The 23,351-nt window shown below is 40.5% G+C and overlaps 1 protein-coding gene across 7 annotated transcripts in view; it reads right to left on the reverse strand.

Moving 5' to 3' along the window:
• The window catches only part of IRAG1 (inositol 1,4,5-triphosphate receptor associated 1), a 129,958-nt gene that overhangs the window by 12,660 nt on the left and 93,947 nt on the right, over positions 1 to 23,351 (reverse strand). For 6 of the 7 annotated variants that reach the window (XM_054027393.1, XM_054027398.1, XM_054027395.1 and 3 more), the window contains 7 exons: positions 19,622 to 19,652; positions 16,580 to 16,720; positions 13,587 to 13,718; positions 12,800 to 12,941; positions 10,116 to 10,165; positions 6,537 to 6,644; positions 4,922 to 4,986 (listed from right to left, as the gene is read on the reverse strand). In XM_054027393.1, coding sequence (XP_053883368.1) covers positions 4,922 to 4,986; positions 6,537 to 6,644; positions 10,116 to 10,165; positions 12,800 to 12,941; positions 13,587 to 13,718; positions 16,580 to 16,720; positions 19,622 to 19,652 — 669 coding nt within the window. The remainder of the gene's footprint in view (positions 1 to 4,921; positions 4,987 to 6,536; positions 6,645 to 10,115; positions 10,166 to 12,799; positions 12,942 to 13,586; positions 13,719 to 16,579; positions 16,721 to 19,621; positions 19,653 to 23,351) is intronic. The other variant, XM_054027396.1, reaches the window with a different exon arrangement.

Genomic DNA, 23,351 nt, shown 5'->3' on the forward strand with positions numbered 1-23,351 from the left:
TAGGCACTTGTAGGCTGCATGCTTGCACAGCAATAAAGGAAAATATAGAGCAGTACTGGAAGGAAGACATGGCAGGAAGAAAGGCTAAAGGAATGCAACTTAGTGCATATAATTGAAAGACATGAAGGTATGATAGAGCTACACAAATAACTGAGAGGATATAACATGGAGGAGGAAGGCTTATTTGAGGTTGACTATGTATTACAAGAAGTAATAACCTTAAATTAAAAAGCAGGGCTATTCAATCACTTACCTATGAGGAACCTATGGGTTTTCTCCCCAGGGCTTGATTCCTAAGAAGGCAGCTGGCAAATCTTGCTTGATTTACCATTTGTCATCCCCACGGGGCAATTCAGTTAATGACTCACAATTATGTTCAGTACTCTATTCCTCCTCTGTGCCTGGTTAGGACTTGTTTGTGGGGGCACTGTTTTCAAAATGTGACATCAAGACAGCTCATCAATTGCTGCCAGTGCATCCATCCGATTTTAATCTTTTGGGTTTCTGTTTTGAAGGTCAGTTTTATTTTGATAAGTCCCTCCTGTTGGGATTACCCATCTCATACTCAGAGTTTGAAAAATTCAGCACTCTGCTGGAATGGGAAGTGGTACAGGAGTCTTATTTATAGCAGGAGGTTCACTAATTGGATGACTTTTTGTGTGCAGGCAGGGCAGATTCTGAGGAGCAATTCAGCCTAGGCTTTCACTGGTAGGTTGCGGGTACCTCTGGCTGATGAAAAAAACAGAGGGACTCCTCTACTTAACTGACCCATCTGGGGAGTGAGTTAGATATGCGGGCTGGTATATCTAGACTCCCCCAGGATAAACTGGGGGAACTTCTGGAATTGATCATCAAGGCTAGAGCAGCCGGGAAGTTTATACTGCGGGAGCTGCAATCTATTATTGGACTTCGAAATGTTGCATGTCAATTGGTGGCACCAGGGTGGACATTTTGCACCAGACTGTCAGCTGACACCTTGGGAATATCGAAGCCCATCCATTTTCAAATTGTTAATAAAGAGATGAAGGAGGATTTAGGAATCATGGAACGGTTTCTGAATCATTTTAATGGAGTGTCTTTTTGGAGGGAGGAATGGATGATAGAGGCAGAGTTAAAGATTCATTACAATGCACTGGGGGGAATAGGCTTTGGGGTATTTTACCAAGGCAGGTGCTGTGCCAAGAAATGGCCCTTAGATTGGATACTAAAAGGTATAATAAAGGATATAACATTTCTGGAATTCTTTCCTATTTTGATAGCAGAGACTATTTGGGGAATGGATTTTGCAAACAAAAGCATGTGTTTTTGGACGGACAACATAGCCGTAGCACATTTTATCAATTGCCAGTCCTCCAGATTGCCAGGGTTATAAAGCTGGTAAGTGCATTTGTACTACAGTGTTTAACTCTTAAAATGTTTCTCTGCCAGATATGTACCTGGGATTGATAATAGTGTAGCTGATGCATTCTCTCAATTTTAAGTGGACAAATTTTGGGACCTGGCACCAGAAACCAACAAGAATGGATACCCATAACACTCTGGGACCAGGGGACATGAAGGCTCTCAGGGTATTAAAGAGATCAGGAGCAGCACGAACATTTAAGTCTATGACAGGAGGTTCAATGATTTTGTGCATTTTCAGAGATGGGGGGCCTGTGGATGACCTGACCTATTCCAGAAGACCAGATACTTCAATACACAGTGTCGCTGGCCCTCTGTGGGCTGGCATCATCAGCCATTTCTGGTCACCTATTGGGTCTTACATTTGTCAGTCGAATGAGAGGTTAACCAGCAACCTGTAGCGGATTCTGAATCTGGAGGTTTTTATTAGGTTTTGCGACAGAGGCCCTAGAAAGGATCCCCATTGTCCCATCACTGTTCAGACACTTAGGGTTTTGATGCAAGTTCTCCACCAAAAATGCAGAAGTGGACAGGAGGTGGCCTTGTTCAAAACTGCAGTCCAGGTAGTGTTTTTTGGAGCTTTCAGAGTCAGCGAACCAGTGCCTGCGTGAGCGAGGGATACATCAGAAAGGGCTTTGGAGTGGTGTGAGATTTACAATGGGAGGAGTGGTCAGTCATCTTGACCCTGAGGATCTTGAAAACAGATGGCGTGTGGGGTGGGGACAAAGTTAGTCCACAATGGAAAGGGGTGAGGCCAGGATTTACCCAGTGGGGGCATTAAGGACTTATATAGCAATGAGACTGGTTGGGGATGGAAGAACAGGGATGGAAGAATCCTCATAACATATACATTTGTTAAAATTTTCAGAAAGGGGCTTACAAAGTTGGAGCTACCAGTGGATGAATTTAATTCCCACTCATTCCAAATCGGGGCTACGACATCTTCGGCTTAACTTGGGTGAGGGGCCACAGTGATGCAGGCAATTGGGCGATGGCATTCAAATGCATACAGGATGTAGGGGAGACCCCAGTTAGAGAATCAAAGCTAATTCTCCTGTGCTTCCAATTTCAGAATCATGCAAACAGGCCACGGGACCGGTGGTGTCAAATCTGAGAGCACAGCATTGTATACTGGGTGCTTAAGTGGCCTTCCAGGTTGTCTGGAGGGAACAGCTGGGTCTTGGTAGTGAGGCAATCCTAAGCTGGCACAGAAGGAGAGGCTTGCTCATTGTAATGCCCCTCGTATACTCTTTGGAGGCCCAGGAGCAGGCACTGGATGCAGTTATTGTTCATCTTGGTGAAAATGATTTGGGAAGGTGTAGGGGAGTTGAACTGATGATCAGAGCTAAGAGGGATTTGAGGCAGATCCAGGATTTTTGCCCTGGAATGACAATTATTTGGTCTGACATATTACAGTGCAGGGTGTGGCAGTGAAGCCTCCATGGATTGATATGGCTGAGGGATATGTGAATAGGGAAGTGGCTAAATCCATAGGTAATGAAAGGGGTTTATCTTACTAGGCATCTAAGTTATTTAGGGAGGATGGGGTACACCAATGCAACTAGAGACGTTTTGTCCGCTATTCAGGAAGGAATCAGTAACTATCTTGGAAACTCGCGGAGGATGGGCCAGAGGCAGCCAAGCTCATTGTGGCAGATGTCCAGTGCAGGTACTCCGTACGGAAGGGACATGGTTATCAGATAAAATGGATTCAAAGGGGCTTTGAAGGAAAGCATCCCTTAAGGGAGCTGAAGAAAGGGGGATTGGGGGCTCCTATGTCTGGTATAGCAAAGAGCCAACCCTCTTTCCTTTTACAGCCCCCCTCAATGATGGCAAAGAAGGGCAGCAGTGTCCCAGCAGCAGGATGGCTGGGACCCAGTTGGGGATTATGTGGGAATGATGATGATCTGCACTGTACAATTTATTGCTGGCTACTCCCAGATATTTTAAGTGAATAAATTTGTGGCCTAATTAAACCACATCCATTACCTCCTGCCTTTCTGCTGGTGTGGCCAGACGACAAAGCACCTTTGTCAACAGAGGTCATTGTACCATCATCAATGCAGATGTTCGAGACGAGATTATATAACATAACAAGGGGAATACTGGGAAAGGACTGTTAGATGCAAGGGTTGGACAGAGACCCTTTAATTCTGCATTAATGGTTCAAAAGAAGGGAGCAGGAAGAGGGGAAACTGTCTGGTATTAAAGAGTATACGAAAGTGTAAAATGAAAGTAAATTAAGAAGCAGAATAAGTTGATAAAGAACACTGTGGGCAGACAGTCTGCAGTATGAACAAAATATGTGCCCAGACAAGCAAAAATGAGGAATGTTTAAAGAAAAGAAGGTCTGTTATTTCACAAACTGAAGAATTAAAGAAACAGAGCTCTCTCTATGGGCTAGTTTGCTGGACCTTCGCAGGGGCTGTACAAGGTGCACACAGCTTTACAGACTACACTTAGAACCAGCAGCTTGAACTCAGATCTAAGGCTGAAAAAAAGAAAAATGAGGAATGCAGTGGGGGGGAAAGAACAGAGACAGAGAAGAAAGAAAGAGTTTTTAAGGCTGATAGATACATCAGCATTGTGATATGATGAAAAAGGTCCAAAGAGAGAGTTTCCGAGACAATATAGCAGACAAAAGCTTTGGAAAGCATGTTATGGAGCTGTTCTATTGTGTGCAGAAATTTTTCTGGATGTACCCATTTCCACTTTCATCTTGCTTAAAAGCGGCATGAAACATATACTATATGGGTGCAACACAGAAATCTAAAAACATGTCTAAATTTAAATCCAAACCATTGAAAGATTTCCATAGCATCATCATGAGGGTCAACTAAATTAAGCAGCAATTTTTGTTAAATGTGGCACTAAATAAATCATGACCTCTCAAATCTCAGAGCACAGAACCATTCTATACTATTGAGTACAGTTCATGCACTGTAGGGATGAGAAAAAGCTGGTGGGGTTTTGAGTTTTGTGAAATCTCTAGAACTTTTGTAAAAATGATGGGTTTCTGAAGCTTTGTAGAGTTTCATGAAACATTTTTACTGTACTTTGAATCCCTTATTTTCCAAGGGAAATTTAATTTTTAAAAGTAAGTGTTTCTAGTGGGGCCTGGGCTAAACAAACAGATGACTGCCTGTGTAGATCAGCTTGCAGGATCAGGGCCTAGTTTTGTAGAAATGGAATCGCTGATTTTCTACGAAAGTTACATTGCTTCATTAAATTACAACTTCATACATGAAACAGGAAATGCAAAATATGATCACTCAGTAGTAAAATAATAGGGTCAAATCCTCAGCTGGTGTACATCAGTGTGGAAGCAGAGAAAGAACTGACAGGAAGGGGATGCAATGCATGACAGTTCTTTCTCTGCTTCCACATCAGTATAGCTTCATTGACATCAAGGACCATAATCCTATCATTTTAGTTCCCTTACAGAAATTGTTGCATTTTTATATCAAATACATTCATTGTCTAATAAATCCAATATGAAAAACAACCTAAGAACACTCACTTCTCTAGAAGAGCTGGTAGGGCAGGAGTAGATGTCAGACTACTTCTTCCATTGGGTGATTCAGACTGTGAATTGAAAACATGATAAATAAAATGTTAGATTCCATGCAATGTTAGGTTTCATGAATTGATTTCTAATGCAACTTCAGTATGATGATAAAGTTAATGGGTTTCTTATCTGAAGTTTTTCTTCCCAAATACATCACACAAAATCTCCTGAAAATTGAGCTCTCAAACTACTTCTGTAAACAACGGACTTTAAAGATGATGAGTAGCTGTTTTTGCCACTTTTGTGCCTCTCTCTCTACCTTGCTTCCTTTATGTATGTGTCGTTTAGTCTCTTCCTTTGTTGAGTACTAACTACTGTGTAGTATGTTGATTATTTTCCAGTCTCTTCCTTTTCTGTAAATTGTGCTTCCTCTGTTGAGTTTTCAGTGAGAAATTTTAATAATGAAATTTTCATTTTCACCTCCATTCATGTCTTTAAACAATTCTTGTAGGCACATAACATAGTTATGCAATCATGTTGTTTTTAAATTTAATTCAATTTAAAGATAAAATTCATTTTAACTCCCACCCAGCTAAAGATACTGCCCCTTTGAAAACATTTCTGTCAGACGTGGTGCTCTTCAGCTGCTTGTCTGCAATAATCCCCATTAAAGAAGCTTTGGCCGTCCAGTCGAGAGCCTTGACCATACAACTTTAAAAGTTTTAGATCTGTCATCTTGAATCTGTTAGTCTGTCTTTGAAGCTACGAGTACCTGGTGCATTTTGCACTGGAGTAATACGTTATGTAGATTTGTTAGGCTCAAGTTTTATTTGGTTCTTCTTTAATGTGCAAACAATATGTAGTACCCGATTATGCCGCTGTAAACAAAAAAGGCAACACAGGAGTTGAATATGCTACTTATCCCAGGCTATCGTGGGAGTTATACATTTCTGTTGTATGAGTTTTTCAGTTTGGGTTTATACTGAAGACTTTTGTGACAGTTGATTAGAAGCTGTCACACTAACAGAGCTGTAAGTGACTGAAATTATCATCTCCTCTGGGTTCTACTGTGGAAGTAATTTTTACTTTTGTATGCATAGTACATCACCACTGAATAAACAGAAATTATAATGTAGAATCTGATTATACTTTGAGCTGCCTAAGGACCCCAGTCAGCCGACATACAGCGTCATTGGGTTCCTAAGGTAAGCAGACAAGGAAGTTGATTCGGAGCGGGGTACTTCCTTTATGCAGCATGGGCTACGTAGCCACCTATGACTATCCCCATCACAAAGGTTGGGTCACAGATTCCACTCAGGCTCATGGCATTGGGAAATTCCCTGTGTGTCTTACTGAAGCCCTAATCAATTAGGTAGGCTTGGGGGCGTGAGGCTTCTTAGAAGTGTTTTCTCAAGCTTGTGGGTCTCAGACATTTTTGTCCTGAGGAAAGGTGAGGAGAGACTAGCATGGATATTCCCAATTTAAACCATATACTTGAGTTCAGTTTGAATCACTCAAATTTGCAATGTCAAATGGCAGATTTTTCAGAAATGTTTGCTCAGTCCTATATGGCATGGGTTTAAGAAACATGTTAATTTCTTTAAATTATGGACTTATTTTTACTTACCAGGGATGGCATTGAAGGTATGGGTGACGTAGTAGGTGACTGGCCAGGAATGTGTAATGAGTTAAATTTAGGAACAACAGCAACACTGACTCTCCTCCGAGGCATATTCTGTCATTAAACAACAAACTTTATTATACAAGAAGCTCAACTGAAAGATAATTCCCTATGGTTGGTAGGTATTGTAAAGAAGCAGATTCATACAATCCACACAACAGAAATATTCTAACCTATGCTAGCAGCAGCAAACACAATTATCTATTTTGGATAAGACATACATAAAACTATATTAAGAGAATGTTAATATTGCAAAAGTCAGGAAATGGTGGCATGTGCAACCTTAACTCTGTCCCCTTTGGGTGTATCCATCATGATATAGTTTTTAAGTGCATGATCACATAGTGCTTCTTAAATAACACAATATAGTATTATATACTTTTTTCTACAAAATTAGACACATATCTAGCATTCTGTAGTGCTGTGTATCACTCCGTATACACCAGACAAAGACCAGGACCATCCTTTATAAGAAAAGTACACAGTAAATTTACACAATATATTACAATATATACAATATATTACAGATTAAATGTAACAGAGTAATTGTGATTTTTTGCTGGTAAATATAGGTCAGATAAGTTGGCAGATAAATTAATTTAGTAGTTAAGTGCCTCATTCCTTGATATGTGCCTAAGCGAACTGGCACTTCATATTGGTTGAAAAGAAAAGGTCTGATAAATGGCTGCTGACTAAGGTCCTGATTCAGAAATGTATCTATTCAGAAAAACACTTGAGCACCTGCTTAACTGTGAAGTAAATGGGACTTAAATGCTAACTTCAAAAAGTTAAGCACGTGCTTAAGCGCTTTCCTGAACCGGGGTCTAACGTATTAAAGCATAAAGTTGTAGTCTAACACAATAACATTATAAAAGTTTAAGTATAAATTAGAAGATGATATATATATAAGGTAGTGGGAAAATGTATACAATATTATAAATTTGAGAAACAGTATGTGATCATGTAATTAAAGACTATCAGCCTTCAACTTCTCCCACTGGCAGGAAGGCTGGGTTCAGCCCATTACTGTTTTAATCATAAAATGTCCCCATAAATATTAACAACCAAATAAACATGGGCCAGTTTGGCTAAAAATATTAAATTCCATCCCTTCTCACACATTGATGCTGTACTTTGGGCAGCCCATTGTTGAAAATCAATCAGAAACCATTAATGTGGAGAGAGTGGATGGATAAGGGCATAATTTGGGTCTCTCAGTTGAGGATCAAGTTTCTTCTTTTCCAAATACTCCAACTACAATACTATTTGCCTGGTCCAGTGGCATGGTATTACCCACAGCTTAAGCATTTCTTGAAGGACATATTTGGTCCCAATGCACTGGGAGCAGCACAGATGCCAGAATTATAGTTGATGTGGCGAGAGCTCCATCTGTAGGTACACCCAATCAGGTGCAGCCTGACTTCCTGGCCCAAAAGACCCTTCCTAATTCAGAGTGCCTGTGCCAGGCCTGAAACAAAGATTTCTGTATATTTTTGAGCCCTAGACAATGGAGAAATGCCTTGCGAAACATTAAAAACTCTACAATTGATCTATGATTAAGGCTAATGTAGCCACAAATTTTATTTTGTTCACGCTGGTCCCCGCACAGATTACAGTGCATGGACCTTGCCAAAGCAGACTGCTGTTGGAGATGTGGGTCTCCTGGAACCACACTGGCTCACATGTTTTGGGACTGTTCCAGGATACAGTTGTTTCGGCTAGAGTAAGTAGCAAAAGGTTAGTATAATAATAGATACCTCCTTAAAAATTACTTCCCAGAACTGTGTTTTGAGATATAGCTCATCATCTTGAAAACTCCCCAACTCACGGAAAGCTTAGTTCTCTAGAGCAGCGCTTGTAGGCAAATGACTCATATTGCTTATGAGATGGAAGGGCAGACTGTCTCCCTTCCATCTCATAAGCAATATTAGTCATTTGCCTACAAGCGCTACAAGAGGGATAGAAGCTTGGCTCAGCGACTTGGCTGACCTGGCAGCTAAAGAGCCGGTAATGTTTCAGAGAAGAAGGACTTCAGACAAATCTTAAAAGTTTTAATCTACCTTCTTAGAAACCTTTTATTAATCCATAGTGGATGGAAACCAAGATGTCAGTCTCCTTTCCCTCTTTTCCCATTGCTTTATATTGTTTGGTCTTTTGTCTTTTCTTCAGTTGCCCCTCCCCTCCTTTTTTGGTTGAAAATAAATAAATAAATAAATACAATGTAAACAAAGAAAGACTATCAACATGCATATAGACATGAAGAGGAGTTAAAATGGTATGTGCAACCGTAGCTTGGTAGTTCCTGACTTCTGATTATTTAACTGTGCAAACTTAACATTCTCTTAACACAATTTTTGGTATGGAATTTCCCAGGCTGCTGCTGCTTCCCCCCCCCCCCCCCCAAGAGAAAAAGCATGGGGGTGGGACGGAATTTGAACCTTCCTACTCAACCAATATGCCTCCAAGACATGCTGGGTGAGTGCATGCCTGAATGTACACCATGACAATCTTTATCCAAGTACAGTGCACTATGCGCCCCAAATGCCAGCTGAGCTTTACTTGGTGGTATGGAAGGGGAGAAGCAGGACGACCCTACCATTTCTGGAGAGTCTAGCACTGCTGGAGATACTAAAGTCTCTTGGTCCTTGTGTGCAGAGAGTGCAAGGAATGGGAGTTTGGGTGGCACCTGGACAGAGAGGGACAATAAAGGAGGCTTCTTGTTTCCTATCTCTTCCCACTGAGTATCTGCCTGGGGCTGGGAACAATTTGGACCTATTACAAATGATGGAATATAAATATGAAATAAAGCGTGCAGAAGTTGAACAACATATACACATCAAATTTCCTATTAGCTGAATAGGTTCTCAGCTGTATTAATTAGTGAATTTAGGGAGCTGCCTTATAGCTGGATCTCCAAAGCCTAGGATTCTGCACATATTTAAAACTAGCTTTGTTAAAGCTATTAATAAGTCAGGCTACAATATCAAGCATGGAGAATCTCTCTGTTATGAATGCTTTAACAAAACAATAAAAAAAGATTTTCCTGTGCTGACTGAATCAGTGAGCCACACCTTAAAAACTACTGGATTATCTCTATGGTGTTGTGGAAATGATGTGGTTGCTAAGAATGACAATTTCAGAACCTGACTCAGAGACTGATCCTGCAACCCCTATTCATATAGCTATTCTTGGCCTGATGCTCAACTTGTGAAAGTCACAGCTACTGATCTGGCCATGGACTGTAAAGCAGGATTGTGCTCTAAAACACTATTATTCTGAAACAAATGAATGAGGCCCCTTTATAAATTTTCAATTAATTCCAAGTATTACTATTTTTTACTGTATACAGTTATTCTCAGTTTTACAAAATCCCAAATGTTTGAATTGTGCATCACACAAACTGCACTGCAGATTTATCAGGACTGGAGTAGGCAATAAAATTCCATATATTTAGACAGTGATTGAACTTTTGTTATGTAAAATCTTTACTTAACAGTTTAATTTCTGTTAATATTGTAAGAATACCTTTCCAACAGTAAGAGACATGGATCTAGATGAACGAGGCACTCCATCTTCTGCATGGAAGACAGTAGATAAAGAACAGAGTTAGACTATATGGATAAATCCCTATAAATAAAATTGATATATGAACTAGATCTGATCTCAGTTACCCCAATGGAAATTTGTAAGGACTCCACTTATTTCAACTGACTTCAGTTGCCACTGAGATCAGAATCTGGCCTACTGGCTATTCCTACATGCTGATTTTTCAGAAGAAAGTTTTAATACTTAAACTTCCAGTAGGCTACATAAGCAAACGCAGCAAAGAAAAGACAGCAAAGAAGTACCAACTTCTTCTTTTAAAATTTTGCCCACTGGAATAAATGCCTTTTCACCACATCTTACTTCTGAAATAGTCCTATAGAAAACAGGCAAAAATAAGCATACATGCAAGTAATGCAATTAAATATAAAAATTTGGGCTTATCATACTTGGATAATTAACAATCATCTAGAATAACTGTACTTAGTAAATCTAGCTGATAAAATATAAAATGTATTGTATAGGCATTGCACAAAAGCCTTCATAATCTATTTTAAGGAGACATAGCAGCTTTGCAGAGCTTATGTCTGCTGAAAGTGAACTCTAAACACATGCAAGAGCATGTGCAAATGAGTATTTAACAAACAGCCAAATTTGTGATCCTAGAGACAATCATAAAACAACTCTATACATACAAGATTTTATAAAGATGTTAAATATCCAGTGTTTTGTTTTTAAAAAGTGACTGATGTCTTTTGGAAACTATGAAAAATGTTCCATTTAGAAATAATATTGCTTCTGTCATAGACTTCCTGTATTTCTTTTCTCGTGCTCTTTATAATGAAAACCATTTACATAAGCACTCTCAAGAAACAAAGATCCTGTTTTCATGCAAATATTTTTAGTGGTAAAGAATGCTCAGATAAAATGTTTAATATAGACAGTAGAAACAGAATTGTTTCCAAACAGAATGTTTTTAAAAGTTTCCCATGCATCATCAGTTGTTCTTCAAGTATTTAAATTTATTTCAATGTAGTCAGTGCCTATTTATTTCTTAAACTAGTTCAGCTTCACATACTATACATATTGCACCACTGTTGAAGCTGATTGTGGTGTCCAGGAAGTTGATGCTAGTGTGGGAGTGTTCCAGAGATAGTTTAATGGACCGGTGGTTGCTGGTGTGGAACACTCCCACACTAGCATCAATTTCCTGAACACTATAATCAGCTTCAACAATGGAACCCTACAGACAACCATGTACAAGATCACCACATCTTCCTTCATAGATACAGTAACCACCCCAAACACACTAAGAAATCTGTAATCCACAGGCAGATACTCAGATGCCATGAAATATATTCTGAGGACAAAGTTCAGGAGGGATATACACCTTTAACACACCTAAAACTGCCTTCACTAAACAATGACACTCCACCAGAGAAGTAGATAGCATCATGGAATGGGCCACCCAAGTACCCTGAGAGAATCTGCTTCAATAGAGAAATAAACCCCCCTCCAAAAACCCCTTCGACCCCAAACTGTGTATCATCAAACAAATACATCCCATACTCGATGGGGACCCCATCTTGAAAAAAAATCTTTCCTGAATCCCCACCCCACTTCTGGCCTTCAAACAGCCCCCATTTCCAAGCTCATCATCAGAAGCAAGCTCTTCACAGACCAGGACTACCAACTCGAAGTGGCACCAGACCCTGCCAGAACAACAGATGCAAAACATACAGACATATTTCCACTGCTACAATGATCAACACCCACCTACCCCCAACAACTTTCAAAATCCATGGTCCTACACATGTTTATCACAACATGTGGTGTACCTCTCCAGCGCACTAAATGCCCCAGTAACAACTATGTGGGTGAAACAAGACAATCCTTACATTCTTGAATGAACTCACACAGGAAAATGATAAAAGCCAAAATCACCCTAACACCTATGAGAGAACACTTCACAAAGCGATCAGTATGTCTGAAATATCAGTCCTCATCCTCAAAGGAAACCTGCACAACACTTTCAAAAGACGAGCCTGGGAGCTTAAATTCATAACTCTGCTAGACACTAAAAATCATGGACTGAACAGAGACATTGGATTTATAGCTTATTACAACAATCCATAAGCCACTAACCCCCTCTTTTGTCCTATGACTGCAGAGGGGTTAACTGGCCAGTCTACCTTGAATGGTCCCTTACAATATGTGCTAATAGTTATGCTAAACCATCTGGTCCACCTTGCATTTTGCTGTGACGCTGGGAGTACCTTTTCCAGCCCCGAAGAGGAGCTCGGTGTGGCTCAAAGTTTGTCTCTCTCTCACCAGCAGAAGTTGGTGCAATAAAAGCTATTACCTCACCCACCTGGTCTCTCAAATTTCCATTGACTTTCATGGGAGATGGTGTGCACCTAACAACTGCAGGATTAGATAAAGTAGCTTTGTGTCATATACAAGGGAAATTCAAAAAGATACTCTTAAGATCGGGTAATCCAACCAGGCCTGAAACCTCTTGCAGACACTATACACAAATCTGTGTTGGGAGATACCTTGTAAAATTTGCTTCTGTACCTGAGAAGTTTCACAATACCTGATTTTACAAGACAAATAGCACTATAAACCCATGTGATTAAAGGCAAGCCTTTAAGCACTATTATTACCAGATGCACTGTAACTTCTGCTAGAATTCTGATTGGCCAGTTTCTTATACTCCATTAGCTCAGCATGATCCTTTTCATATGTTCTCTTCAAATTCTCCACATACTGCATCATTACTTCTGTGGCCTTTGACATACGTTTCTCCTAAAGTGAGAGAAATACAGGGATAACTCCTTTACTATTTAAACAAATCATTCATCTCTATGTCTGCCAAGTTCTGCCAGAGCTGAGTATGGAATAGTTGTTCAAAAAGGACTTTCAAGACTGGGAACTCCTCAGGCTAAATAGAATGATCTCCTACATCTGAATCCCAGCACATACATGGACATATACTGACGATATTGATATTTATGATGATCAGATCATATATTTATACACAAACTCTCATACACAAAATGTTACTATAATTACTTGGTTTGTATGTGAAATAACTATAATTTAAAATTATATATATCATACAAATGTTGAGTGGCTTCAAGGGTAGTTTCCCTCTGTGTGCATTCTATTACCTACACATGCCATATTGAGGGCAATAGCATGTTATCTGATGTTACGTTAATTGCTTTAAACCAGTCACGACAGATAAAATCCAAAGGATTAATATAAACTACAGAAAAAATGTGTGTGTATGTGTGTAAATGCATCGCATGATGTGATACATAATATATTTACATACGTGCATATGTGTGTAACTATGTGAAACATTTACTTTTTTCACTAAGATCTAAAATGTGATAGCTAAAGTATAGAAATCAAGGAACACGCTGGAGATTTTTTAAATAGTCATACCTGGCGAACAGCTCCAACCATTTCAGCACGACTGGAGAGTCTAGCAGCCAAACGATGTAGTACAGCAATATCCTCCAACAGCTTCTGGCAAGTTTCTCTGTGTTCATAGTGATGCCATAAGGCAGCTGAAGACTGAAGTGAAAGAATGCACCAAAACATCAAAGCATGGGCTAAACACCAAAACATCAAAGCATGGGCTAAGAGTTTTAGAGGCAAATATTCAGAGGGTGCACATTTGAAGTGCTGTTCCCACTGAAGTCAATGGAAGTCTTATTGCTAAAGGCCTATGTACAACTTTAGAAATGTACCCTTTATAGTCCGTTTCCAAAACCCAAAGAATTCTTGAACTTGCCAGTGTAGTAGATGTCAACAAGTCTCTTCAGCTTTTCTAATTTCCATGATACATTCACATTTTGATAAGCTATCAATCCTTAACTTTCCAAGAACGCAGAAAGGAAAAAAGAGCAATAGCAAGCAGCATGACTTTCTCTAGTATTGCCTGCAAAAATCAGATAACAATCCTATGGATAGGTGAGAAATGAATCAGAAATATTTGTATATACTAACTCAAATCACTTTGGTAATTTAGGCCCCAATTCAGGAAAGCACGTAAGTACACGATTTCAAGGGGATTACTCATATAGTTAAGTTAAGCATGTGTTTATATGCTTTGCTGAATCAGGACCTTAGTGAACAACTCTTTTCCTAATTAGTGACTGCTGTTCTCTGTAATATTTAGTTCTTTGACACTTTTTTAAAAAAAGAATGGCCCAAATCCCCCACACTTTGGGGTAGTTCAGACCTAGAGCCAGATTTTTGTGGTGTTGGATTCATTTCTATGTTCTGTAGCATGTTTCAATGTCAAAGGGCTGCAGTAACTTCAGAAGGGACCCCTGAATCAGAAATAAACATGGATATCTGTGATTCAGATTTTATTTGTAGTTTTATTTGTGTATGTAGTTATACCAGAAAGAAAAATCTACAGCTGTCATCATGAATATGACTTTTACACTATTACTGACCCCAAACATTCAAAAATCATGAAGTTAGGGGGCTCCTAAATATCATGAGATCTATTTTTTAAGTCTCATGATTTTAAACCAATGTGTGTGGGGGTTTTATGCATCATCTGGTCTTTGACACTTTAGGGTACACTCAGGTTACATTTTCAAGCTGTTTTATGCAACCATGCGGACTAAAACCTTTAAAAAAATGAAAGCTGAGATTCTCATGTTATCAGTTGTCTTTGAGAGTTGGGGCTTTAAGTAAAACATCAATATCATGAATCTCCTGAAAGAATCATGGGAGTTAGCAACACTGTTCAACGGGCCTGCTCCTACAGAAATGAACAGGCAATCTTCCATTGAGTTCCAAAGGTGCAGACGTAGGCCCTAATACGATCCATGTGTAATACAGGAACTCCCATGGACTAATTTGCCCCTTTGTTTAAGGTGATCGGAGGATCAAACATTTGGAATAAGACCCTGTTTAGTAAAAATTAGACACATCATCACAGGTTATATAAAGTAGCCATTTAAGTCCAAATTGTTCAATGTGAACTGGAATGAGGAGGGGAAGTTAGCTACTTTTCTCCTGGGCTGTTAACATGATCCTTACTGTATCTCTCTCTAGTAAATGATTCTATACTGAAATATTTTTATTACTACAAATGACTAATAGGCTGCATTTCAAAGTGCCCTATGCATTAGCTATAAAAATGGGTATGTACACAAAGGATTACTATAAATGAAGACATGAGATTTAATAGATCATCTCTGCTTACTTAAAGCTCTCTAAACAGCCAAGAACAGGGGAGAAAGCAGCAATACAACCCCCATATTTTTAGGTACAGATAATCCTCAAATGCAGCTTTGAAATCCCAATGAAAAAATGTAAACATCACAATCCTTGTTTAATTGTATCCTCCTTCAGTTTCATAACTTTGTGTGCCCTGCTTGCCAAATATAATGGGTGAACCTTGCCTTATGCTTTTTTAACTATTTATCAACCCCAGATCAGTCCATCATTCTGTCTGCCTAATACTGTAGCTATCACCGTGGTACCTGGTCTCTGCTGCTTTTGTTGCACAAGGATTTTTGCAGTGTATGTCATTTGACGCATTTCAAAATCATTTGGCATTTCAGTTACAAAATCCATGGAGAGCTGGAAAGTTGGACACAAGAAAGGTAACTGCTGATAGATGACAAATTTTTTATTAGAAGCAGAAAACAGCCACCTTGGAAGCTATGTAAGAAGTGGAAAAGAGTCCAGGTACAACATATATTTTTACCAAAGGGGTTTCATCGACCCTGAAGGGGTCCTGTGGAAGCTCACTATTCCCTTTCCCATGCCTCTTTTTAACACCTCCAGTAAGGCTTTATGTCAAGCCATGAACTTCAAAATATTGAAGAGTGAGCTACCTTCAACATCTTTCAATATCATACCTAAACTGTCCATTTAGGTTTATTACCGAATGAGAATAAGATCCTACTCCTGCTCTCCATGCTAAGCGCTCCATTGCAGTCCCAGAAATGCTTCATTCCTGCAGTGTTCCCAGCCATGTCAGAATTTACATTGTGCCCTGCCCCCTTCTCTCACACTAGGGCTGATCACAATTACAGGTCTTCTACTCCCCAAAGAGTGTGTGCGCGGTGGGGAGAGACAGTGCAATGCTCTCTACACTGCTGGCTTAAAGGCTGCCACAACAGCTGCAATTCCTCTGCAGACTGGGAAGCTCCAGGAGGCATTATGTCTATAAAAGCCACAGTCTTGCCCTAAGTCTGGGGGTAATCAAGCCTAGGTATCTCTCTCTGATACCTACTTACAAGCTTTGACTGGTTGCCTTGTCATGGTGAAAGTAGTGAAGTAAAAGTGGTATAAAATGAAGTCTGAATCAAATTCACAGCTGGTATTAATTAGCAGGTGTATCTGCATTGACATCAGTGCAGTTTTACTGGTTTAAATGAGAAGAGAATTTATCCCTGTTTTCTTACCATAATGGCTGCTTTAAAGTTGTCCAGTTCCTTCTCAGTGTTCTCCTCAGTAAGATTTCTCTCCCTCTCCGCCTGGTTAATTCTAGATTCCAGGGTGTAACTATCATTTCTGAAGGCCAAGGAAAGTTGTACAAACACAGTCTGTTGGGGGGGGGGGGGGAAACAAAGGGCTTTTGTAATAATAGTGATTGTATACTAGAACTTTCTATTCTGGTAAAGAAATTATTGGTAAGATATGATTTGCCTGACTTCACTGGCAGTTTTGCCTAAGTATGGACCACAGGATCAGGCCCCTCGCATACAATAAAATTAAATATTACATTATCTTTTGGAGATTATATTATTTTATTTTTAACTTCCTCTTTGAGATTAGTTATTATGTGTAAATGTGCTGCAGTGTCTCTTTTCCTCAATGTTTTTGGAAATACCAGCATAGTGTGACATGTGTAATGAAGGAACTAAACTACCTAACAGCATTATGTATCAGAATCACAAATGTCTATGTTATTTAACTGGACTTTCCCCAAGGTTCCCCAAGTTTTTTAAACAGGCCGTCTGTGCAAAGGAAATCCAGGGAGGAGCTCACGATTTACTAGAAATGTTTCATCTAGGACATAAACATCTGCTATAGCAGGCAGCAAAAGATTATCAACTGACATTTTCTTGAACCTGCTTTTGAGAGCATTTCCTTCTTTACAAATACATTATTGCTTGTCACAAATCTAAAGCTTTTATGGCATATTCTTAAAAGTAGCCTCAATTTTTTGGATGTTTAAATTTTAGACCCATTAGGGCTGACTTTGTGCTGAGAACTCATGCTTCCAGCTGGCTGGAGTTGTAAGTGATAAGCACCCTCTCTAAGGTAGGCTAAAAGAAACTTGGGACAGATCTTAGAACTTTTCCCTGGAGTAAAAATTGTGTGGTTGGCCATGCTGCAACACAGGATGTGGCAGGGAGCTGTGAAGCCTTCTGGGGTTGACAAGGCTAGGAGGTATGTAAATAGGGAGGGATGATAAGGTCCCAGCATCGGGAGGGATGATGGAAGGCCCCTGGTACATATTGAAATGATCATGTTATTACCTGCACTGCACAGGTACTCCGTAGGGAAGTGATACAGTGATCAGATAAATGGACTGGTAAAGGATGTAAAGGAAGTAGCAGAAAGGAGAGATTCGGGGCTCCTGTAATTGGCATGGCAGGGTGCCAATTCCCCTCCTTTATAGACCATCTTACCCCTCATTTGAGGGGGAGGATGATAAGGTCCCAGGAGCAGGTGGCCTGGGGACCAGGATGGGAAAGGGGGAGGGCTGATGGAAGCCCCCCCCCATGGGCAGCGGGTGAACCCCCACTTTGGGGAGGCTACTACTAGCCTGATGGCCCTACCCCTGCCCCCTGCATGCTGGAGCCCCGAAACCCCCCCACCCCCCCATAACAGGAGGAGCCCTGAGCACCCCCCCCCACACACACACCCCGCAACCAGAGGAGCCCCGGCTTGCCCACCCCAGCAACCCCGGTCGGCCCCAGCATCAGGTCAAGCTGCCTCCTAGCCAGCCCCAACATCGGGCTGAGTCGAGCCGCCCCTCCCCGCACCGAGCGCCGAGCCACTCCCACCTGAGCACCGAGCCACTCCTGTCCGCCCCCCGCCCGAGCTGCTCTCCCCCGCCCCCTGCATGAGTGCCGGTCCGAGCTGGCAGCCCCAGTGCCCAGCCGAGCTGCCTCACTCCCCCACCAGACTCCCCGTGCCCGCTGCTTGCTCACAGCGTCCCTCCTCAATCCCCTGCCCCTGAGGAGAAGCGATGCGGTGAGCAGTGGGGACCTGGGGATGGGGCAAGTGAAGTGCAGGTAGGTAGGCAGGCGGCAGCAGCAACAGCAGGCGGTGGGATTGGGGGGCCTCAGGGAAGGGGTAGGGCCACCATGGCCCAAGTTTCCCTTAGGGGCAGCTGCGCCTTCCCTGGCCTATTATACCTACCGCCCAGGCCTATAGGTATATGTTGAAATGATCATGGAATTGCCTGCACTGAACACTTTTTAATCTGCCACCTACTCCCAGACGATAGTAATAAAGTTGAGACCTAATAAAACCACATCCAGTGTTTCCTGTTCTCCTTCCCGCATAGCTGGACAACAGCTGATTAGAGTTGTAAATGATCTGCATCCTCTCTAAGTTACAATGTCCAAAGTTAGGTACTTTAAAATTGAGGCACTGTAAAAGCAGTGGTCATTCTTGAAAAACTGGGCCTTTATATTTCACATAGATGTGATAAGAAGGTGTCACAATACCCCCAGTCAATACTATCCTTGTGCTAGTGGGTATTCATGTTCACAACCATTCACATTCATGGCAGTTAACTGAGCGCAGACAATTGCTAAATTATTCTGTAACAGACCAGCTATCCTTTCACTTCACAAAATTGGCAGCATACTACAAAAGATACAAACCAGCGCAGCAGAGAAAACACAGTAGTACCGCGGTAACTGAATTTTTAAATAAAAAATAAAATATAGAATTAAGAGCATAATCTGAATTATATATAACCAAGAACTTTCATGACAAATTCCTCCCCTGCTCCTCCGCCCCAACCCCGGCCCAGCAAAGGTGAGTAACCATTGGAGCAGTGATTCTCAAACTTTTGTACTGGTGACCCCTTTCACATCGCAAACCTCTGAGCATGACCCCCTCCTTATAAATTAAAAATACCTTTTTATATATTTAACATTATTATAAATGCTGGAGGCAAAGCAGGGTTTGGGGTGGAGGCTGACAGCTCGCGACCCCACCATGTAATAACCTTGCAACCCCCTGAGGGGTCCCGACCCCCAGTTTGAGAACCCTTGCATTGGAGCAATTTACTAAAGGATGTGCTTGGAGTCGCCTTCACCTGAAGTTTTAAATTGAGATTGAATATCTTTCTATAATGAACATTCTTGTTCAACATAGAAGTTATGATCTGTGTTATGCAGAGGTCAGACCAGAGAATCACAGTGGTTGCTTCTGGCCTTGAAAAAAAAATCTATGAATCTTGAGTTTACTAAATCACTTACCTCAACTTCTTTCTCAGTAAGTGGAGGAGAGCTGAAATAAAAACATAGCATTTATTATATTTTAAAAAAAATGACTCATTTTTGGTAAAATTAAATTGTAACTGCTTTAAATTTCAGGACAGTAGTACTTATGTACTGACAGAAATGTATTGTAACCGAGCTGTGTTGGTGGTACAGTAACATTACATTGTACCAGCATGAGCATGCAAGTTAAAATCGAGGGAGATGCTTCTGGGACAACTGATGGTTGAATGTATTGTGTCTGGAATCAGTATCCCCACCCATCCTCCTCCTGTTAAGTGCTCAGGCAGCATGGTGATGAACACAATATAAAGCTTAGACAGATCAGCAGACAGAATTAGTTTCAAAGCACTGAAGTTGTACTGTGATCATTGGCTGATACTGTAGAATACATGTATCTCACAGAGTCTTGGAAGAATGACTGTTCTTACTGGATTTCATCTGCATCCAGATTGGAACCAGAAAACAAACCTGTGCTGGTTTGGGATCTCACCTGGTAACATAAGAACATAACAGCTGCCATACTGGGTCAGACTATGGTCCATCTGACCCAATATCCTGTCTCCGATAGTGGCTTGTATCGAAGCTTCAGGGGGAGTCTATAGAACAGGGCAATTATGGAGGTTATGGAAGCTCCTTCATTGGAGGTTTTCAAAAGGAGGCTGGATAGCCATCTGTCTTGGATGGTTTAGACAACAAATCCTGTATCTTGGCAAGGGGTTAGACTATATGATCCTTGCAGTCCCTTATAACCCTCTGATTGGTGCATCATGGTAGCCACGAAGAGAAGGTGGAGGCATGTAATCATTGTAAAAACAGCAGAAACCCGTAGGAAGAAAAATAGTGCAAATATGAACATTTCATGCAGTAAGATGTGGCGATAGTGTCTGTTGTAACTGGCTAGGAGGCAACTGCAGCACAATATAGCAGAGTTTGCTACAAGGATGATGAATATCAGCATGAGAAGCAGGAAGTGATACCAAATTTGATTCCACAAAATGCTAGAGAGGACCTGATTTAGGTAAGCCTGTTAGATTATAGGCGGGCATGACTAGTGGCCGTGTCCACATTACCAGTGAGTTACAGAATTTTTATCCCCTGCAATTGTTTTGATACTTTATCCCTTGCAATTGTTTTGATACTTTTGAATTCTACCCAGAATGTTTAAACAAAGGAAATATCTGAAAGGAGTGGCAGTACTTATTTCACCTACAGGTTGGGATGCTAACGATGGAAGAAATGGTTGGCATGCGTAGTAGGTACTGTATGGGCAATACGTTTCTCAGCATATTGGAATGTTATTCACATTTTGTATGGAGTGTTAATCCCAAAGAGAAGTTAGCCTGTCTGTCATTTATGAGCAAGAGATTTTCTTGGTGAAGTGGAGCAGCATTAATATCTGGAATTGATAGCTATTCCCAAAAGGGGAGGCCAGCACATCTATCATATGGGAAAAGGCATTTCCTGCTGGAGGGCAAAGTGTTCGTATTAGAAAGGGTTTGTTATTTTGGACAGATGTCTACTTCTTGGCAAGTTCAATAGTATTAAGCTCTTTGATTTGCTGTAGTATATGCAAGTAAAGTTCATTTATTGTTTTAGCACTGTACTTTGTAAACAAATCATTTTCTTTGCTGATGTGGAGTTAATTAATTTTGAAAGAAGGAGTAAAAAGTGTGAGCATCTGCCAGTGTTTCAGGACTGTTACAATGACCAGGAAATATCACTTCCTTAATTTGGCCATGGAGACTCCAGCAAACATGCAGTATGGGTGCAAGGTCATTTATGAATTCATTCAATGGATTGGCTTTATTTAGTGGTTAAATTCTATTTTTCTGAATATTGTTAGGCGTTTACCTCAGTACAACTCTAAATTATTTTGTCCTTGGCTACTCAATTGCCTTTGTCTTTACTAAGATCTCGCTAAATAAATATTCTCTTACATGAAGTTTGTGTTACAGTGCACGTTTGCTGCACTGATCACAATGGAATATTTTGCATGATTACAAATATACTACAAAAATGCACAGAAGTATCTAGGCACAGTTTTGGTAAAATATTGGTTTTTTACATTACACACATTTTAGGTTTTCACTACCCAAAGCTGTAAAAACGTATGCAAAAACTCTGAGACCAAATCCATTCTCCGTTGACCCCAAATGAGTTAAATGATGTATCCACTGGTTACCAAGTATTGTGGTGGATTCTCCATCACTGACGATTTTAAAATCAATATTGAATATTTCTCTAAAAGATATACTTTAGGAATTACTTTGGGGAAGCCTTATTGCCTCTGTTATACAGGAGGTCAAACTAGATGATCACAATGGTCTTTTCTTGCCTTGAAATCTATGAATTAAAGGATGAAATTGGCCCGAAGGGTATTCTATTTGTAGGATGGAGAGTGTATGTAATGCTTAAAACAGGGGAACTGGCAGTTAGGACTACTGCCTTTGTGTTTTTGACTCAGTGTGACCTTGGGCAAGTCACCTGGCACTGCACTGTGCCTTAGCTTACCTTAGTATAAAATGGGGATAATACTTAGTTACCTTACAGGGATGTTCTGTGACTCAATTTATATCAAGTTCATATAAAGCACTTTGAGATTCAACTCATTATGTGCCCAGTATCTAAAGATTTCAATTGTTTATAGTATACATTTCTGTGGAACTCTTGTGCCATAGAGCAAGACAGGTGGTGAATGAGAGCCTCACAATAGCTCTTTCTTCACTGAGCATCCACACTGCTTTGGACAGGACAATAGGTTTTAGCCAGATTGTTCCAGATTATGGAAACTGCATTAAACATTATATAAAAGAGAACATTAAGGTTGCTTGGTGAAGTGCTCAAAAATCAGGAAATCTGGCTGTCCATATAACCTTAACTTTACCCACTTGTATATATGAATTAAAATACGGTTTTAAATACTAGGCCACATACTACAGAATTTGGCCATAATAATATTAACTTTGCTATTCTTTCTCCCACTATGCAACATGTATCTTGCCATATAGGCCATGAATGCGTCAAGAACTCTACAGATATTCCTTCTTAATTCACTGTACATCTTGTGTTTACATGACTTTTATTGATTTGGTCTGGAATATACAGAGTACGTGCTATCTGTATGTACCAAAAGTAGGAGAAAAATGTATGGGATTCTACTATAGTATCTGAGAAACATTATATGATGATGCAATTACTGATTATTGTGGTACTTAAGGAGAGCAGAATTAAGGAATCTCTTTTTGCATTTTTGAGTGCCTAACTATGCAACTTATAGGTTTTCTTAACATAAGGCCAGGTGTCCAATGATGTCTGCACAGATCTCCAGCCTCCCATGTGGAAAGCATTCGTGGTAGTGTCTCCTGTTCTTGTCCCAGAATCCACAGGGAGTACACCGTGGGCTTGGGATCTGTGCAAGAAGGCTGGAAGCGGGACAAACTGGGGACAGGGTCATCTAGTCCCATGTTGAGTGCAGATGGGGGTAGACACAATATCCTCTTCCAGTGGTGCTGCATATAGAATACCTCAGACAAGTAAGACAAGCTATGTTATCTTTCCCATGGAGCTCCCTATGTGGTGGGGAAACTTCTTGCCCTGTAAAGGGGATCCTGGGTCAGCACTGATAAGAAAGGGTAGGATGAAAGGAGAGTGAGACTCTAGAGTTGTGGCAGAGGGACAGGATCTCTGTGTCAATGTCTCAGGCTGC

The sequence above is a fragment of the Malaclemys terrapin genome, chromosome 4 (assembly GCF_027887155.1).
Source record: "Malaclemys terrapin pileata isolate rMalTer1 chromosome 4, rMalTer1.hap1, whole genome shotgun sequence".
NCBI classification, from domain to species: domain Eukaryota; kingdom Metazoa; phylum Chordata; order Testudines; family Emydidae; genus Malaclemys; species Malaclemys terrapin.